The following is a 21,104-nucleotide window of genomic DNA, read 5'->3' as shown; positions in this document are numbered from 1 at the left end:
AGCAGCGCCTGGAGTGGCTATAAAGGCCAATTCTAGAGTGACAGGCTCTTCCACAGGTGCTGCAGAGAAATTTGTTTGTTGGGGCTGTTACACAGTTGGCTCTCCCCTTTCGCCTCTGACTTTTTTCCTGCCAACTACTAAGTCTCTTCGACTCGCCACACTTCAGCCCCGTTTTTATGGCTGCCCGCCAGCTCTGGCGAACGCTGGCAACTGACTTCCACGACTTGTGATCAATGTCATGTCGCGTTTGCAGACGTCTTTAAAGCGGAGATATGGACGGCCGGTGGGTCTGATCCCAGTGGCGAGCTCGCTGTACAATGTGTCTTTGGGGATCCTGCCATCTTCCATGCGACTCACATGGCCAAGCCATCGCAAGCGCCACTGACTCAGTAGTGTGTATAAGCTGGGGATGTTGGCCGCCTCGAGGACTTCTGTGTTGAAGATGCGGTCCTGCCACCTGATGCCAAGTATTCTCCGGAGGCAGCGAAGATGGAATGAGTTGAGACATCACTCTTGGCTGACATACGTTGTCCAGGCCTCGCTGCCATAGAGCAAGGTACTGAGGACACAGGCTTGATACACTCGGACTTTTGTGTTCCGTGTCAGTGCGCCATTTTCCCACATTCTCTTGGCCAGTCTGGACATAGCAGTGGAAGCCTTTCCCATGCGCTTGTTGATTTCTGCATCTAGAGACAGGTTACTGGCGATAGTTGAGCCTAGGTAGGTGAACTCTTGAACCACTTTCAGAGTGTGGTCGCCAATATTGATGGATGGAGCATTTCTGACGTCCTGCCCCATGGTGGTCGTTTTCTTGAGGCTGATGGTTAGGCCAAATTCATTGCAGGCAGCCGCAAACCTGTCGATGAGACTCTGCAGGCACTCTTCAGTGTGAGATATTATATTAATCTGTTCAAATTACCATTATTAATCCATTTTATCAAATGACAATGGAGTTTTTAGTATTTAGAACTTTACCATGGTAATATGGCTGGAATGTCTGACTGGCTTCATTTGGGTAGAAGAACCAGTTCGCGTTTAATGCCTTGATATTGTTCTATTTTAAGTAAGTTTGTTCAAATGCTTAATTGGTCCTTCCTTCCACAGAATAATCCAGCATCAACTGGCACACAAGTAAATTGAGGATATGGTGAAGATTTCACCAAGCCCTTGTGCCTATAAAAAAAAGCTTAATTTTCTCCAAAGCCCTCAAGCAGGCACAATTTGCAGAACTGCACAATTCAATGTGGGGGTGTTGCAGGGCCAGCTTCCAGCACAATGTTTTTTAAATTACCACAAAAGATCAAAGAAACTCTATTTGCCCTGAATGTCATTTGCACTTGAAATTCATCGATCTTTTGCCCTGGTTTGGCTGATTTTGGGCACACTGTGCGGAATAAAACAGAGCAACCTAGCAGAAACCCCAGGCCAATGCCTCTGACTTTTACAAGGAGCAGCCTGCGCAGTCCATTTTAATAGCTGAATTGGTGTTCTGCCTTTTCTGGACTCCAGCAGTGACAGTCAGATTGCATCCAACTGTTGGCAGGCTTGCCTTCAAAGTGCCACAATTCGCTCAGCTGAAACAAATACATTCAAGCAATCCTGACTTGGAAATATATGGTCGCTCCTTCAATGTCGCTGGATCAAAATCCTGGAACTCCCTCCCTAACAGCACTATGGGTGTACCTGCACCAGGATGGTGTGTGACTTGGAGGGGAACTTGCAGGTGGTGGTATTCCCATGCTCTGCTGTCCTTGTTCTTCTAGTGGAAGAGGTCGGGGGTTTGGAAGGTGCTGTCGAAGAAGGCATGGTGAATTGTTGCAGTGCATCTTGTAGATGGTACACACTGTGCGCTGGTGGTGGAATGAGTGAATGTTTAAGGCGGTGGTTCAAGAAGGCAGCTCACCACCACTTTCCCAAGGGCAATTAGGGATGGGCAACAAATGCCAGCCTTTCCAGTGATGCCCACATCCCATGAAAGAGTAAAAAACATTTTAAAAGTTGTATATTGCCACAGTGAACCAACAGGGACTGCATGTTACTTTCTAAATATTTATTAATCAGTAGCTTCTTGTTCAAAATAGATCTTGCTATAGATTACTGGCACCACAACTGCCTGCAAAAGTAAAACCAGTAGGCATTTCCTCACTATTGGGAGGCACATAATGTTAACAGTCCCCACTTTGCACCAATAAATGTTTAGGATCCATGTTTGCACTGTTTGCAACAGTGCAAAGAGCTCAAATTTTCCAGATGTGATTCATACCCCTATTACGCCTTTTAAAAACAGTTGCATCCAGCAGCGGTCACGAGAGGGTGATGCATGGAATGGTCCTGAGCAAGTTTATTTGCATTACCATTGATGCAAGCATTGATATGAAATCAGTGTAAAACTGGGATTAGTGTAGGATTAGTATAAATGGGTGGTTGATGGTCGGCACAGACTCGGTGGGCCAAAGGGCCTGTTTCAGTGCTGTATCTCTAAATAAAAATAAATAAAAATAAAAAATAAAATAAAACAATTGTAAGCAGCTGATTCTCCAGGGAACTTCTATACAGCCTTTTCAAACACTATACAGCCTGCCCTTTTCAGCAGCACTCTAGAAGACAAACAAGTAAGCCACAAATGATGCCTTCTCTTTCATTTCCTTCTCACATTAGTTCAAAGTATATCTGAAAAATACCTCAATTTTTGGCAGCATTATGACTAGTCAAATGCCATCTGTGTCCAAAGAACAGCATTGCAGAGTTACAGCAGGAGAAGGACTGAGAACTGCTCTGATAAAGACCTCCAAGCCCTCCTGATAAAAGGTTGAAGCCAGGAGGCAAGGGCTCTGGCTTTGACAATCCATCATAGCAGCCAGGAATGGCAGGACTGCCTGAAGGGAGCTGGCACTGAATGCCAACTCCCTCACTCCCAGGCCTGTAGAACAATGTTGTCACTAATGGCAATTAAGATGTCAAATCATTGCAATAATTGAATAATCAACCTAACAAACCAGAATTAAGGTCCTTAAGCCTGAAAGGTTTCATCTCATAATGTCAACATTATCACAGACAATTGCTACTTGCATTGTTACCTCATTCAACTATGGCACCTGCATACATGTAAGCCTGCTCTGCTATGCTCAATTGTGATACATAATATTTACCTTTATTTTAATATTTAACAGATATATATAAAACCAATCCAGTTTACACAATGTACTACTCAAAGGCTTGAAAATACACTAAAAAAGTCAGAAATCAATATTTCCTGGTGTGGGTTGCATTCAAATTCCACCTAGAAAATGAATTTTGCACATTCCCGCTCACTTTCTCAAAAGTTTCTCAATCCATTACTGCAAAAATTGCAGATTTGATGTGTCTTTCCTCCAAATCAACTGATGGAATTTTCAGCTTAGCTACAGCTTTAGCCATGACAAACTGGGGTCCCATTGTACTCTCATTTTAACTACTTTCTATATGACATATGTGAGGCCTTTGGGATTTAGATTTCACAGAAACTACAAAATGTGATTTCACAAAATAAATAAAGGGATTTAACTTATCCAGTCACGTTGAAGCAGCAGCCTTGGTCCGATGCATTTATTCAGGGTTCTGTTTCAATTGCATAGTTTATTTTTAAGTGACCAACATCTTCGGGGCTGCATTCACCTCTGTAAAATGCTTTGTAAATTCACATGAATGTTGCACTCTGGCTTTGTTTTCAGTTTATCTTTAATCCCATTTTCATTGATTCCTTTCTACCTCATGACATTATGTGACTTAGAGGAAAAGTAGACGAATGACTTGCTTCACTATATTGCTTTGATCCAACCATATATGTTTGCTATAGCCAGTTGGCCTTTGAAGGTGGAGTCTCACTGAGTTAAATGTCAACATCCACAGGGGAATGGCCTTGGGAGAATTTCTGAGTATATTTTCTGTAGAAATAACCATTAACTCCAGGGATTTCAGGCACTTTTATTTCAATTCTCCAGGTTTTATTTGTCTGCTTTCATTGTTGGTCTCAATAACTCCTTTTATGCCTGTAATCTTCAATAAGGTTATTAGCATGCGGCCTGTAAAATGCACCATATTTGTGAAAAATGATTGGCCATCCTTTACTTGTTTCGGGAGACAGAGGAACTGTCCATTGTGGTATGCCTAAATGAGGCAATTATGCATTTCATCACAATCTATTTTAATTGCACTAGTGTAATAAGAAATATTCTACTAACATGAAGACTGACTTTACAAGAAGAATTTATAATTTTGTTGCAGGATGATTTTAGCAGTTGGATACTATGGTCTGTCTTTGAACACACCCAATCTCCATGGTGATGACTATTTGAATTGTTTCTTCGCTGGTGCCATCGAGATTCCGGCCAACATAGCTGCTTGGCTTTTTCTGCAGAGGTTTTCCCGCAAGTTCAGCCTTTCAGGCACACTTTTTTTTGGCGGAATTATCCTATTCTTCGTCCAGCTCATTCCTCCAAGTAAATTTTTGCTGTGCATTTAGAATTAACCTAGCCTGGCTTTTATTAAACATTTTAAAGCAGCATTTCATGACAAATTGAAACATACGGGTGTTGGAATCCCACAAAGGTTTTAGCCTCTGGCATACTGTGGCACACTAGTCTGCAAAGCTATGAAGACCCCTCCACCCTTTCCCACCCAGCACAACTTCACTGCTTTTAGCTGTGTTGGAAGGATAGGCTACTGCGCTGAATTTTCAGTCCTTTAATCCAGCAGAAACATGGTGGTGGCATCCAAAAATGGTGGACAATGACCTGGCCACATCACTATGTGTACTAGGACCAACCATTCAGCAGCCAGAGCATTCAGACATTAGGCCTATTTAAAATGGAAATTGGGATTCTACAACTTCAATTGGACGCTGAATGGACTGAACTAGCTGGAGCGTGCCTCGTGCGTGCTCTGACCAGTATCTGCAGGCAGCTCGGCTTAAGAGGATCTATGTGGAGCAGCTGACACTCACTTCTTAGAATATGGCATACATTATGTTTTGCAGTAAATCTATTCTGTATAAATTTACTGGTGCATCCACATCTCCCCCACTGCCGCCCCTGCTATTGGCTCACACCGGTAAATAGATGTGGCATTTGTTTTCTTGGGAGAATTGAGCCTCAAACACAACGTGCTCTGGTTTCCATTGAGTTTCAGAGGGTCAGTGCTAAGTATAGGCACTGGCATTAGTTGTATAATGCATCAGTTAGAATACTACTGGCAAGAAGCCTCACCTATCAACTTATGAAAATCATAAATTCACACAATGTCACAAGTGTTCTGACCACCCAATTTTGCTTCCTGGTCCTCTTTATAGCTAATACTGTAAATAATACCTCTTCCCTAGGTACTATCCCCTTCAAAATCAGAATTATTATCCCTTTTTTTCAAAAAGCTCACCAAGATCTCTGCCCTTATAAATCACCACCACTCTTCAACCACTCTTTCCTCATCAATTAATTAATAAAAATCTGGAATTGAAAGCTAGTCTCAGTAATGGTGTCACAAAGTATCGTCGATTGCCATAAAACCCATCTGGTTCACTAATGTCCTTTAGGGAAGGAAATCCTCTGCCCTTACCTGGTCTGGCCTACATGTGACTCCAGACCCACAGCAATGTGATTGACTCTTAACTGCCATCTGAAATGGCCTAGCAAGCCACTCAGTTGTCAAGGGTAATTAGGGATGGACAACAAATGCTGACCTTGCCAGTGATGCCCACATCCCATGAAAGAATTTTTTTAAATGCTTTGAATGTGTGTGGCCTCCAAGATTTGTGGCCATCTCTCCTGCAACTCCATGTTTGAATCCATCCAATCAGGTGTTTACCTCTGCTACAGCATCAAAACTGCCTGAAACAAAGTCACATTCAGCATTCGCTGTGAGTGTGACCATGGTGCATTATTCTTATCCTCCTCAACCTCTATGCAGCTTTTGACAGACCCAATCACACCATGATCCTTCAATGCCTCTCATATCTTGTTGAGCTTCCTGGGACTTCCCCCACTAATCTGATCAGAGCCTAAGGACCTCCACAATTGGATTCACTTTCCACTCCACAACACAACCTTGGGAAACCCAAGGTTTAATCCATGGCCCCCCCCTCCTCCTCACTGCCCCCATGTTGACATCATTCACAAACATTGAGTCAGCTTTCATACCTATGAGGATAACGCCATCCACAACCCCATCACTAGCTTTGTACTGTCAGACCATTTATTCAACAACCAATCTTGGATGAGCCACAATTTCCTCCAAGTAAATATTAGGAAGATCAAAGTCATCATTTTCCACCCTTACCACAAACTCCATAATCTCAGTATTGACTCCATCCTCCTACTTGGCCACTGCCTCAAGCTGAACCCTACTGTTCATACCCTTGATTTCTTATTAGATCTTGAGTTGAGCTTCTAACTATGCATTTTCTCTATCACAGGACCAGTTATTTCCACCTCTGTGAAATTGCCCTTCTCTGCCCCATCTCAGCTCCTCTACCACTGAAACCCTCATTTGTGCTTTTGTCACCACCAGACTTGAATACTACACTTTCGTCCTGGCCAGCTTCCCATCCTACACCCTTCAAAAATATTAGTTCATCCAAAATTATGCTGCCTGTATCCTATATCATGCCAAGTCCATCAATCACCCTTGTCCTCGTTGACTTGCATTGGCTCCCAGTCCCCAGTACCTCAAAGCTAAACATCTCATCCTTGTGATTAAATCCTATTGTCTCACCGTTACATAACTGTATATCCTTCTCCAGCTCTAGAAGCATCCGCCACCATCCACCCCCCACCCCACCCAAACCCCACACCTCTTTGTTCATCTGGCCACAGCTTCTTATGCATCCCCTTCACATCTTCACTCCATCATTGACAGCTACATCTTCAGTCACCTAGTCCCACCCTCTGGAATTTGTTCCTTAACCCTGCTGCCTCATCACTTCCCTCTCGTCCTTTCGGGGCTTCCTTAAAACTCAATTGTTTTGACCATTTTCTTCCTCTAATCTCTCCTCATTAGCTCAGCATCTATTTTTTGGATATACTTATGTGAAGCAGCTTTTTCTCTTTTAAAGGTGCTATATAAATTTAAGTTATAGTTGTTGTTGGAACCTGGCCAGAATGAGTGAGGTGCCTTCATTAAATGTACCTCACTGCCGCCAGCCCAGTAATTGTAACACCAGCATTAAGGAGCCTTTTTTATAAATGCATACTTTCATAAAATCATAGAATGATTACAGGACATAAGGCGGTCATTCGGTCCATCGAGTCTGCACCAGCTCTCTGCAAGAGCGTTTCAGCTAGCCCCACTCCCCTGCCCTTTTCCCATAACCCTGGAAATGTTTTATCTTCAGGTACTTATTCAATTCCCTTTTGAAAGTCTGTGCAGAATCTCATCATTTAGCAACGTATATTGGGAAATTGTGGATGCCTGCATTTCCATCCATTAATTTTAATGGATGGGGAGCACCACTATGAATTCCCAATATGGTGAGGATCCGTGCCAGAAGCAAATATTCCAAAAATCAGCCTGTGTGTTAAGTGTGTGACAGGATTATACAGACAGCTGCTTGCAAACCACTGCAACTTTTACCAAGTTTAACATTACTTATGGTTTTTCTAGATCTTTCAATACTTGCCACAGTGCTGGTGATGGTTGGAAAATTTGCAAACACATGCGCTTTTGCCATAATTTATGCCTATACTGCTGAACTCTACCCAACCGTGATAAGAAACACAGGTGTCGGAGTGAATTTGACAGCTTCCAGGCTGGGCAGCATCGTCTCGCCTTACGTTTTTTATCTTGGTAAAGTAACAGTTTAACTTCAATATATGGTGGAATATAAGGAAATTTTGCATGATTCTAACACCCACAGGCCATTCCCAAATGATAGGCATACTCTTTGCATTATCAGTTCTGGAACTCTTTCATATGATCTACAGGTTCAATTGAATGCACCTTTTATCTATTCCAAATTCTTAGACAGATCTAGATTTCACTGACTCTGGAGTTCTGTGATTTTAGGTAGGTTAGTCAAGGCTCAATGGTAGCGCTCTCACTTCTGAGTCAGAAAGTTAAGACACTTCAGAACAAAATCTAGGCTAAATCAGTGGAGTAGTGAGGGCGTGCTACACTGCCAGAGGTGTTCTCTTTTTGATGAGACATTAAACTGTCTGCCCTCTCAAATGGATGTAAAAGATCCCATGGAACTATTTTGAAAAGCAGGTGATTTCTCCCTGTAGTCAATATATATCCCTCAAACATCACGAAAACAGATCTGCTGACTGTCAGACTTTGCTGTTGGGCAATTCGGCTGCCACATTTCCTACATTACAATATTACATTATAGGGGAGGCGGTGGCGGAGTGGTTTGTCACGGGGCTAGAAACCCAGAAACCCAGGGTATTGCTCTGGGGACATGGGTTTGAATCCCACCACAGCAGAAGGTGGAATTTGAATTCAATTAATAAAAAATCTGGAATTAAAACGCTAGTCGAATGATGGCCATGAAACCATTGTTGATTGTTGTAAAAACCTATCTGGTTCACTAATGTCCTTTAGGAAAGGAAATCTGCTGTCCTTACCTGGTCTGGCCTATACGTGACTCCAGACCCAGCAAGCCACTCAGTTGTATCTAACTGCTACAAAGTCAATAAAAAGGAATGAAACGGGACGGGCCATCCGGCATCGGCCTAGGCACCGGAACGACAACTGCAAACCCAGCCCTGTCAACTCTGCAAAGTCCTCCTTACTAACGTCTGGGGGATTGTGCCAAAGTTGGGAGAGCTGTCCCACAGACTAGTCAAGCAACAGCCTGACATTGTCATACTCACAGAATCATACCTTACAGACAATGTCCCAGACACCACTATCACCATCCCCGGGTATGTCCTGTCCCACCGGCAGGACAGACACAGCAGAGGTGGCGGGAAAGTGGTATACAGTAGGGAGGGAGTTACCCTGGGAGTCCTCAACATTGGCTCCGGACCCATGAAGTCTCATGGCATCATGTTAAACATGGGCAAGGAAACCTCCTGCTGATTACCACCTACCGCCCTCCCTCAGCTGATGAGTCAGTACTCCTCCATGTTGAATACCACTTGGAGAAAGCACTGAGAGTGGCAAGGGTGCAGAATGTACCCTGGGTGGGGGACTTCTATGTCCATCACCAAGAGTGGCTCGGTAGCACCACTACTGACCGAGCTGGCCGAGTCCTAAAGGACATAGCTGCTAGACTGGGTCTGCGACAGGTGGTGAGGGAACCAACACGAGGGAAAAACATACTTGACCTCGTCCTCACCAATCTGCCTGCCGCAGATGTCCATGACAGTATTGGTAGGAGTGACCACTGCAAAGTCCTAGCCTTCACATTGAGGATACCATCCATCGTGTTGTGTGGCACTATCACCGTGCTAAATGGGATAGATTTCGAACAGATCTAGCAATGCAAAACTGGGCATCCATGAGGCACTGTGGGCCATCAGCAGCAGCAGAATTGTACTCAACCACAATCTGTAACCTCATGGCCCGGCATATCCCCTACTCTACCATTACCATCAAGCCAGGAGACCAACCCTGTTCAATAAAGAGTGCAGGAAGGCATGCCAGGAGCAGAAGCAGACATACCTAAAATGAGGTGTCAACCTGGTGAAGCTACAACAGAGGACTACTTGCATGCTAAACTGCGTAAGCAGCATGCAATAGACAGAGCTAAGCGATCCCATAACCAATGAATCAGATCTAAGCTCTGTAGTCCTGCCAGATCCAGCCGTGAATGGTGATGGACAATTAAACAACTAACTGGAGGAGGTGGCTCCACAAATATCCCCATCCTCGATGATGGGGGAGCCAATCACATTAGTGCAAAAGATAAGGCAGAAGCATTTACAGCAATCTTCAGCCAGAAGTGCCGATTTGATGATCCCTCTCGGCCTCCTCCTGAAGTCCCCAGCATCACAGATGCAAGACTTCAGCTAATTCGATTCACCCCACGTGATATCAAGAAACGAATGAAGGCGCTGGATACTGCAGAAGCTATGGGCCCTGACACTATTCCAGCAATAGTACTGAAGACCTGTGCTCCAGAACTTGCCGCGCCCCTAGCCAAGCTGTTCCAGTACAGCTACAACACTGGCATCTACCCTGCAATGTGCAAAATTGCCCAGTTATGTCCTGTACACAAAAAGCAGGACAAGTCCAACCCGGCCAATTACCGCCCCATCAGTCTACTCTCAGCCATCAGTAAAGTGATGGAAGGTGTCATCAACAGTGCCATCAAGCAGCACTTGCTTAGCAATAATCTGCTCAGTGATGCTCAGTTTGGGTTTTGCCAGGGCCACTCAGCTCCTGACCTCATTACAGCCTTGGTTCAAACATGGACAAAAGAGCTGAACTCAAGAGGTGAGGTGAGAGAGACTGCCCTTGACATCAAGGCAGCATTTCACCGAATATGGCATCAAGGAGCCCTAGCAAAACTGGAGTCAATGGGAATCAGGGGAAAACTCTCCGTTGGAGAGTTGGAGTCATACCTCGCGCAAAGGAAGATGGTTTTGGTTGTTGGAGGTCAATCATCTGCGCTCCAGGACATCACTACAGGAGTTCCTCAAGGTAGCGTCCTAGGCCCAACCATCTTCAGCTGCTTCATCAATGACCTTCCTTCAATCATAACGTCAGAAGTGGGGATGTTTGCTGATGATTGCACAATGTTCCACACCATTCACGACTCCTCATATACTGAAGCAGTCCGTGTAGAAATGCAGCAAGACCTGGACAATATCCAGACTTGGGCTGATAAGTGGCAAGTAACATTCGTGCCACACAAGTGCCAGGTAATGACCATCTCCAACGAGAGAGAATCTAACCATCTCCCCTTGATATTCAATGGCAATACCCTCGCTGAAACCTCCATTATCAACATCCTAGGGGCTACCATTGACCAGAAACTGAACTGGAGTAGCCATATAAATACCATGGCTACAAGAGCAGGTCAGAGGCTAGAAATCATGCGGTGAGTAACCCGTCTCCTGACTCCCCAAAGCCTGTCCACCATCTACAAGGCACAAGTCAGGCAAGTCAGGCGGCACAGTGGCGCAGTGGTTAGCACCGCAGCCTCACAGCTCCAGCGACCCGGGTTCAATTCTGGATACTGCCTGTGTGGAGTTTGCAAGTTCTCCCTGTGTCTGCGTGGGTTTCCTCCGGGTGCTCCGGTTTCCTCCCACAGCCAAAAGACTTGCGGGTTGATAGGTAAATTGGCCATTATAAATTGCCCCTAGTATAGGTAGGTGGTAGGGTAATATAGGGACAGGTGGGGATGTGGTAGGAATATGGGATTAGTGAAGGATTAGTATAAATGGGTGGTTAATGTTCAGCACAGACTCAGTGGGCCGAAGGGCCTGTTTCAGTGCTGTATCTCTAAATCTAAAAAAAAGATACTCTCCACTGGCCTGGATGGGTGCAGCTCCAACAACACTCAAGAAGCTCAACACCATCCAGAACATCGCACCCCATCGACAAACATTCACTCCCTCCACCACCGACGCACAGTGGCAGCAGTGTGTACCATCTACAAGATGCACTGCAGCAACGCACCAAGGCTCCTTAGACAGCACCTTCCAAACCTGTGACCTCTACCACCTAGAAGGACAAGGGAAGCAAATGCATGGGAACACCATCACCTGCAAATTCCCCTCCAAGTCACACACCATCCTGACTTGGAACTATATCGCCGTTCCTTCACTGTCGCTGAGTCAAATCCTGGAACTCCCTTCCTAACAGCACTGTGGGTTCAAGAAGGCAGCTCACCACCACCTTCTCAAGGGCAATTAGGATGGGCAATAAATGCTGGCCTAGCCAGAGACACCCACATCCCATAAAAAAAAACAGTGACTATATTGCAAAAGTACTTCATTGGCTGTAAAGTGCTTTGGGCCATCCTGAGGTTGTGAAAGGTGCTATACAAATCTTTTGATGATGACAATGTCACAATTGCTTCAGTTGTACAATGGAGTACAGTGACACTGGCTCTATATTTTCTGAAGTTGTTTTTATATTATAGTGATCTGAGTGTCCTAATCATGTTCATGCAACAGGCAACTTGGCCTTGACTTTTGTTAGCCCACCAGAAACATCATAAGGCAGGGGTTTCACCTACCCACATGATCTTTATTAACAGTCATTGTGATGGTGGGGTGGTGTGGGGTGGTAATTAGGTACGCAGGACATGTTCCAGGTGATCCAGCTGCTGAATTATTTTCTGCCACAGTGCGAGAGAAGTGCACAGCAGCTGCAGTAATCGAAAGACCACTGCAGTTTAAAGGGTCAAGCAATTGTGTTGGATGCAGAGACAAGCAGGAGCACAGTAAGAAGAGAATGACAGAAACTGGATCAGCATTGGGAATGTCTGACATAGTCAAAGTCCCAATATTCTAAAGTTTTGTAAAGGTAATGTTGAAGGAGAAAAAGGATGCTTAGAATCCAAGAAAGAAAGCCCCCCCCCCCACCCCGCACAAAAGGGTAATGAAGGCAATACAGAGAAAAGTGATGCAAGCAGTATGAAGAGCAGTAGCACAGACAATCGGTGCATATCAATCACTCCCTGAATGGAAATATCACATAAGAAAGGTGTGATTGGCTAAAGTAAGTGAATGCATGGGTACCCATGCAGGTACTGAAACAGTCCACACCATTCACATCCATGTGGTGTAAATGAAGAGGTAAGTGAGACAAGAATTATGTACAAAGTACCTTACCAGCTTCACCCTTCCCATAGCAGCATATCTGTTTCCCACCATTAACTGTTCATTCTCCCACTTTGAGATGAATAGCAGTGATGTTTGAATGAAAGCATCATCACAATGAATTGTTACAAGAACCTGGGTGAATTTACAAGAAAATTATGCCTTCATTCATGTTGTGATTAAGAAGAAGTAACATAGAAGTCCTTTCAATTAATCAGAATGTCTGAACATTGTAATCACTCACAATACTAGAGGTTGGCCATCTCACTATTAACCTGAGGCTGGCAGCTCCCTTTAAATGTCTCCTTCTCCCATTGCCTCGATGGTGTGTCTATCCAGAAGTTATAGGCTGGAATTTTACGCCCACCCGCCCCCACAACAAATGGGCTGGTGGCGGGTGTTGCATAAAGTTGAGGTGGCGGGGAGCCATTCCAGACCACCTACCGCCCCTGCTGCAATTTTTTGTGGGGTGGCGAGAAACGGCCCACCCACCCCAGGCCAATCAAGGCCCTTCTTCTTCTTCTTCTTTGGCCTCCTTGTCTCGAGAGACAATGGGTAAGCGCCTGGAGGTGGTCAGTGGTTTGTGAAGCAGCGCCTGGAGTGGCTAGAAAGGCCAATTCTTCCACAGGTGCGACAGATAAAATTGGTTGTCGGGGCTGTTACACAGTTGACTCTCTCCTTGCGCTTCTGACTTTTTTCCTGCCAACTGCTAAGTCTCTTCGACTCGCCACGCTTTAGCCCCGCCTTTATGGCTGTCCGCCAGCTCTGGCGATCACTGGCAACTGACTCCCACGACTTGTGATCAATGTCACAGGACTTCATGTCACGTTTGCAGACGTCTTTAAAGCGGAGACATGGACGGCCGGTGGGTCTGATACTAGTGACAAGCTCGCTGTACAATGTGTCCTTGGGGATCCTGCCATCTTCCATGCGGCTCACATGGCCAAGCCATCTCAGGCGCCGCTGGCTGTGTAGGGTGTATATGCTGGGGATGTTGGCCGCCTCAAGGACTTCTGTGTTGGAGATACGGTCCTGCCACCTGATGCCAAGGATTCTCCGGAGGCAGCGAAGATGGAATGAATTGAGACGTCGCTCTTGGCTGACATACGTTGTCCAGGCCTCGCTGCCATAGAGCAAGGTACTGAGGACACAAGCTTGATACACTTGGACTTTTGTGTTCTGTGTCACTGCGCCATTTTCCCACACTCTCTTGGCCAGTCTGGACATAGCAGTGGAAGCCTTTCCCATGCGCTTGTTGATTTCTGCATCGAGGGACAGGTTACTGATGATAGTTGAGCCTAGGTAGGTAAACTCTTGAACCACTTCCAGAGTGTGGTCGCCGATATTTATGGATGGGGCATTTCTGACGTCCTGTCCCATGATGTTCGTTTTCTTGAGGCTGATGGTTAGGCCAAATTCGGTGCAGGCAGCCGCAATCCTGTCGATGAGTCTCTGCAGACACTCTTCAGTGTGAGATGTTAATGCAGCATCGTCAGCAAAGAGGAGTTCCCTGATGAGGACTTTCCGTACTTTTGTCTTCGCTCTTAAACGGGCAAGGTTGAACAACCTACCACCTGATCTTGTGTGGAGGAAAATTCCTTCTTCTGAATACTTGAAGTGGCCAATTAACTGGCACATAAGTGTCTCCGCCCACCGCCATTTGTATTTTACCCTTGACTGGTGGTGGCTGAGTTCTCAAAAAGTCTACCTGGTAAAACCAGGCAGCCTTTTTGCGGGCTGGGGATGGCCCTCCTGATCGGACATCCTATGCCCCACAGAGGGCTGCCCCCGAACCCCCAACGCTCAACACTCTCCCCACCCCACCCCAGCAATCGGGGCCTGACCGATTGTCCCTGGCGAGGCCCTAAAAACTTACCTTAATTCCGGGGCCATCCTTCATCTTGCGATGGCTGGGTCTAGTCCCAGCAGTGGCCACCGCTCCCAAGGAGGTGGAAGTCCCACCCAAGACCAATTAAGGGCCTCGGGAGCATAAAACCCCGGTCTGGCTCCCCAGTCCCGGGGGAGGCGGGCTCGCCACCGACATTTTGGACAGTGGACAGGGCCTCCCGCCCAACAAAAAAGTTCCGGCCATAGAGTTTCCTCCTCAGGTCTATTGAAGGGCTTGTTGGTTGCCATTCCTCCACCCCGTTACTTTATTGCATTGATTATGAATCACTTTTTTCTTTGCAAAGAAAACAAAAGTATGAGAACGACTAGAGATTAATTCAGAATTGAATCACACCCAGATATCTGCAAACATTCCCATTGTGAAAATATTTTTTGAGTCGCAGGCAATACAGCAATCTCTTCCATTTTCATTCAACCGTATTCAACCACTCGTGCCTGTCCTGTCAGTTAATTAGATCATGGGAGACCTGTATCATAACATCATTTACCCGCGTCAGTCCATATGCCTTCATACCCTTGCTAACAAAAATCTATTGATCTCAGTTTTGAAATTTTCAATTGGCTGAGCCTCAACCGTTTTGTGAGGAAAGAGATTTCCAGATTTCTACTACTCTTTGTCTGACAAAGTGCTTCCTGACTTCACAACTGAATGGCCTAGCTCTAATTTGAAGGTAATGTCCCCTTGATCTGGACTCTCTCACCAGGGGAAATAGTTTCCCTATCTACCCTATCAAATCCTTTCGTTAGCTCAAACAGTTCAATTAGATCACCCCTTAGTCTTCTATACTCAAGGGAATACAAGACTAGTCTATGCAACCTGTCCTCATAATGTAACCCTTTTCCCCCTGATATAATTCTAGTGAATCTGCACTGCAGCCCCTCCATGGCAAATATCTCCTTCCTGAGGTGCGGTGTCCAGAACTGAATGTTAATACTACAGGTGGGGTCTAATCAGAGCTTTACACAACTGTAGCATAACTTCTACCTCTTTGTACTTCAGCCCCTTGAGTTAAGGCTAAACTGTAATTATTATTTTTTGTAACTGTGCACTAGTTTTTAGTGATTTCTGTACATGGACCCCTAAATTCCTCTGCTCCTATATGATTCCTAACAACCCACCATTTAGAAAATATTCTGATCTTTCATTCTTAGGTCCAAAGTGGTTGATCTCACACTTCCCTACATTGAACAAAATTCCCCTTCTACCACAATTTTACCCAGTCACTTAATCTATCAAACTCCCTTTGCAATTTTCTGCTCCCATCTTCACTATTTTCTGTACCATTTAACTTACTGTTGTCAGCACATGTGCATATATGCCTATCTGTCCTTCGTCCAAGTCATTTAGAAATAAGGTGAAAATCTGAGGCCGAGTACAGATTTCTGGGGGACACCACTAGTCACAAATGCCAATTCAATTATACACCCAATATCCTTATTCTCCATTTCCTATCTCATAACCAATTTCCTATTCATGCCAATGGGTTGACTCCAAATCCACACAAAAACACAAAAAATAGGACCAAGGTTAGACCATTGAGCTTGCTCCACCATTCAAAACAATCATGGCTGATCTTGGGATTCAACTCCACTTTCCCACCTGCTCACCATATCCCTTGATTCCCCGAGAGACCAAAATTCTGTCTATCCCCGCCTTAAATGTATTCAACGATGGAGCATCTCCAACCCTCTGGGTTTCATTTTTCATTTTTGCTAACAGTCTTTTGCTTGGAATGTTATCGAATGACGGCAGAGTTTAAAAGTGTAGCGGGAAGGAGCGAGACTGCGTGAGACCGGCAGAGTTTAAAAGTGCAGCGGCAGTGGAAAGAAGCGAGACTGAGTGAGACCGGCAGAGTTTAAAAGTGCAGCGGTAGCGGGAAGGAACGAGACTGAGTGTTACCGACAGAGTTTATAAGTGCAGCGGCAGCAGGAAGGAGCAAGACTGAGTGAGACCGGCAGAGTTTAAAAGTGCAGCGGCAGAGCGCCTGCGGTTTGGGAAAAAAAGCCAACAGTGATGTCACAGGAGAGCTGCAAGGTGATTGGTTGGTGAGTCACTGCTGTTAGGGAGCAGCTCTAAATAGCTGGGTAAGTATCTCAGGTAAGGAAAGTTTATTTCAAATGTAGTAAGTAGTGTTTTTATTTAGGGAGTTCTGTAGTAACGAGGACCAGGGAAGAAGGATGCTAGAGTAACTGATATTATTGGACATGAAGATCTTCCAGAAGGTTTAATTTAATTTAAAGGGTTAAGTCATGGCAGGAGAGCTCAAAGCCCTGGTGTGCTCCTCGTGCTCCATGTCGGAAGTCGGGAACATTTTCAGTGCCCGGGACCAGCATGTGTGCAGGAAATGTATCCAGCTGCAGCTCCTGGAAGCCTGGGTTTCGGAGCTGCAGCTGCAGCTGGGGAGACTGTGGAGCATCCACGAGGCAGAGAGTATTGTAGGTAGCACGTATAGAGAGGTGGTCACACCGCAGGCGGGAGGGGAATGGGTGACCACCAGGCAGAGCAAGAGGACTAGGCAGGCAGTTCAGGAATCTCCTGTGGCTATTCCCCTGCAAAACAGGTATACTGCTTTGGATACTGTTGGGGGGAATGGCCTCTCAGGGGAAAGCAGCAATAGCCCAATTCGTTGCACCACTGTTGGCTCTGCTGCACAGGGGAGGAGCAAAAATTGTGGGAATGCAATAGTTATAGGGGATTCAATTGTAAGGGGAATAGATAGGCGTTTCTGTGGTCACAAAAGAGACTCCAGGATGGTATGTTGCCTCCCTGGTGCTAGGGTCAAGGAGGTCTCAGAGCAGTTACAGGACATTCTGAAGGGGGAGGGTGAACAGCCAGTGGTCGTGGTACACATTGGTTCAAGCGACATAGGTTAAAAAAAAAGGATGAGGTCCTAAAAGCAGAATATAGGGAGCTAGGAAGTAAGTTGAAAAGTAGGACCTCAAAGGTAGTGATCTCAGGATTACTACCAGTTCCACATGCTAGTCAGAGTAGAAATAGCAGGATAATTGGATTAATACGTGGCTGAAGAGATGGTGTGAGGGGGAGGGTTTTAGATTCCTGGGGCATTGGGATCGGTTCTGGGGGAGGTGGGACCAGTACAAACTGGACGGGTTACACCTGGGCAGGACCGGGACTAATGTCCGAGGGAGTATTTGCTAGAGTGATTGGGGAGGGTTTAAACTAAAATGGCAGCGGGATGGGAACCTTTACGAGGAGTCAGAGGAGGGGGGATCAAAGACAAGAACAAAAGACAGTAAGGGGAATAAGAAAAGTGATAGGCAGAGAAATCAAGGGCCAGAATCAAACAGGGCTACAGTGAAAAATATTGGGAAGGGGACAAAAGTAATGTTAAAAAGACAAGCCTTAAGGCTTTGTGATTTAACGCGAGGAGCCTTCGCAATATTGTGGATAAATTAATCGCGCAAATAGATGTAAACGGGTATGATATAGTCGGGATTACGGAGACAGGACTGCAAGGGGGAGGCGGTGACGTAGTGGTATTGTCACTGGACTAGTAACCCAGAGACCCAGGGTATTGCTCTGGGGTCATGGGTTCAAATCCCACCACAGCAGAAGGTGGAATTTGAATTCAATTAATAAAAATCTGGAATTAAAAAGCTAGTCTAATGATGGCCATGAAACCATTGTCGATTGTTGTAAAAACCCATCTGGTTCACTAATGTCCTTTAGGGAAGGAAATCTGCTGTCCTTACCTGGTCTGGCCTACATGTGACTCCAGACCCACAGCAATGTGATTAACTCTTACATGCCCTCTGAAATGGCCTAGCAAGCCATTCAGTTAGGGCAATTAGGGATGGGCAATAAAGGCTGGCCTGGCCAGTGACGCCCACATCCCATGAATGAATTTAAAAAAAGGTGACCAGGGATGGGAAATCAACATCCAGGGACATTCAGTATTTAGGAAGGACAGACAAAAAGCAAAAGGCAGTGGAGTTACATTGCTAGTTAAAGAGGAAATTAACACAATAGTGAGGAAAGATATTAGCTCTGACGATGTGGAATCTTTATGGGTAGAGCTGAGAAACACTAAGGGGCAAAAAACATTAATGGGGGTTGTATATAGACACCCAAATTGTAGTGGTGATGTTGGGAATGGCAATAAACAGGAAATTAGAGATGCATGTGATAAAGGAACATCTGTAATTATGGGTGAATTTAATCTGCATATAGATTGGGAAAATCAAATTAGTCACAATACCATAGAGGAGGAATTCTTGGAGTATATACGGGATGGTTTTCTGGACCAATACGTTGAGGAACCAACCAGAGAACAGACCATCCGAGACTGGGTATTGTGTAATGAGAAAGGAATAATTGACAATCTAGTGGTGCGAGACCCCTTGGGGATCAGCGACAATAATATGATAGAATTCTTCGTCAAGATGGAGAGTGATGTAGTTGATTCTGAGACAAGGGTCCTGAATCTTAGTAAAGGAAACTACGAAGGTATGAGGCGCGGGTTGGCCATGACGGATTGGGAAATGTTACTTAAAGCGATGACGGTGGATAGGCAATGGCAAACATTTAAAGAGCACATGAATGAACTGTAACAATTGTTTATCCCTGTCTGGCGAAAAGTAAAACGGGAAAGGTAACCAAACCATGACTTACAAGGGAAATTAGAGATAGCATTAGTTCCAAGGAAGCGGTATATAAATTTGCCAGAAAAAACAACAGACCTGAGGATTGGGAGCAGTTTAGAATTCAGCAAAGGAGGACCAAGGGATTGATTAAGAAGGGGAAAATAAAGTACAAGAGCAAGCTTGCAGGGAACATAAAAACTGACTGTAAAAGTTTTTATAGGTATGTGAAGAGAAAAAGATTGGTGAAGTCAAATGTAGGTTCCTTACAGTCAGAAACAGGGGAATTTATTATGGGGAATAAAGAAATGGCTGACCAACTAAATGCATACTATGGTTCTGTCTTCACAAAGGAGGACACAAATATCCTACCAGAAATGTGGGGGAAATCAGGGCTTAGTGAGAGAGAGGAACTGAAAGAAATCAGTATAGTAGAGAAATGGTGTTGGGGTAATTGCTGGGACTGAAGGTCGATAAATCCCCAGGGCCTGATGGTCTGCATCCCAAAGTACCTAAGGAAGTGGCCCAAGAAATAGTGGATGCATTGGTGGTCATCTTCCAAGATTCTATAGACTCTGGAACAGTTCCTACAGATTGGAGGGTGGCTAATGTAACCCAACTATTTAAAAAGGGAGGTATAGAGAGAAAGCAGGGAATTATAGACCAGTCAGCCAGACGTTGGTAGTGGGGAAGATTCAAGAGTCCATTATCAAAGATTTTATGGCAGAGCACTTAGAGAACAGTGGTAGAATCGGGTAGAGTCAGCATGGGTTTATGAAAGGGAAATCATGCTTGACAAATCTACTAGAATTCTTCGAGGATGTAACCAGTAGAGTTGATGAAGGGGAGCCAGTGGATGTGGTTTATTTGGACTTTCAGATGGCTTTCGACAAAGTCCCACATAAGAGATTAGCATGTAAAATTAAAGTGCATGGGATTGGGGGTAGTGTATTGCGATGGATAGAAAATTGGTTGGCTGACAGGAAACAAAGAGTAGGGATAAATGGGTCTGTTTCCAAATGGAAGGCAGTGACTAGTGGGGTACCGCAGGGATTGGTGCTAGGACTGCAGCTATTCATAATATGCATTAATGATTTAGATGAGGGAACTAAATGTAATATCTCCAAATTTGCAGATGACACAAAACTGGGTGGGAGGGTGAGTTGTGACGAGGATGCAGAGAGGCTTCAGGGTGATTTGGACAAGTTGAGTGAGTGGGCTAATGCATGACCAATGCAGTATAATGTGGATAAATGTGAGGTTATCCACTTTGGGAGCAAAAACAGGAAGGCAGATTATTATCTGAACGGCTATGAACTGAGAAAGGGGAATATGCAGCGAGACTCTGGGTGTTCTCGTACACCAGTCACTGAAGGTAAGCATGCAGCAGGCGGTAAAAAAGGCAAATGGTATGTTGGCCGTCACAGTGAGAGGTTTCGAGTACAGGAGCAGGGATGTCTTGCTGCAATTATACAAGGCCTTGGTGAGGCCACACTTGGAATATTGTGTGCAATTTTGGTCTCCTTATCTGAGGAAGGATGTTCTTGCTGTGGAGGGAGTGCAGCAAATGTTTACCAGACTGATTCCTGGGATGGTGGGACTGACGTATGAGGAGAGATTGAGTCGGTTCGAATTATATTCGCTGGAGTTCAGAAGAGCGAGGGGGATCTCACAGAAACCTATAAAATTCTCACAGGACTTGACAGGGTAGATGCAGGAAGGATGTTCCCGATGGTGGGGAAGTCTAGAACCAGGGGTCATAGTCTAAGGATATGGGGTAAACCTTTCAGGACTGAGATGAGGAGAAATTTCTTCACCCAGCGAGTGGTGAGCCTTTGGAATTCGCCA

General features: G+C 45.1%; 1 protein-coding gene across 4 annotated transcripts in view; it reads left to right on the top strand.

Annotated features, from left to right (window-relative positions):
* Nucleotides 1–21,104, top strand: part of LOC137375964 (organic cation/carnitine transporter 2-like) — a 123,100-nt gene that overhangs the window by 84,355 nt on the left and 17,641 nt on the right. For all 4 annotated transcript variants that reach the window (XM_068043770.1, XM_068043767.1, XM_068043769.1 and 1 more), the window contains 2 exons: nt 4,264–4,478; nt 7,633–7,815. In XM_068043770.1, the coding sequence (XP_067899871.1) occupies nt 4,264–4,478; nt 7,633–7,815 (398 nt within the window). The remainder of the gene's footprint in view (nt 1–4,263; nt 4,479–7,632; nt 7,816–21,104) is intronic.

The sequence above is a fragment of the Heterodontus francisci genome, chromosome 12, assembly GCF_036365525.1.
Source record: "Heterodontus francisci isolate sHetFra1 chromosome 12, sHetFra1.hap1, whole genome shotgun sequence".
NCBI lineage: Eukaryota > Metazoa > Chordata > Chondrichthyes > Heterodontiformes > Heterodontidae > Heterodontus > Heterodontus francisci.
Note: the sequence above shows the minus strand (reverse complement) of the source record. Positions and strands in the feature narration are given on the sequence as shown.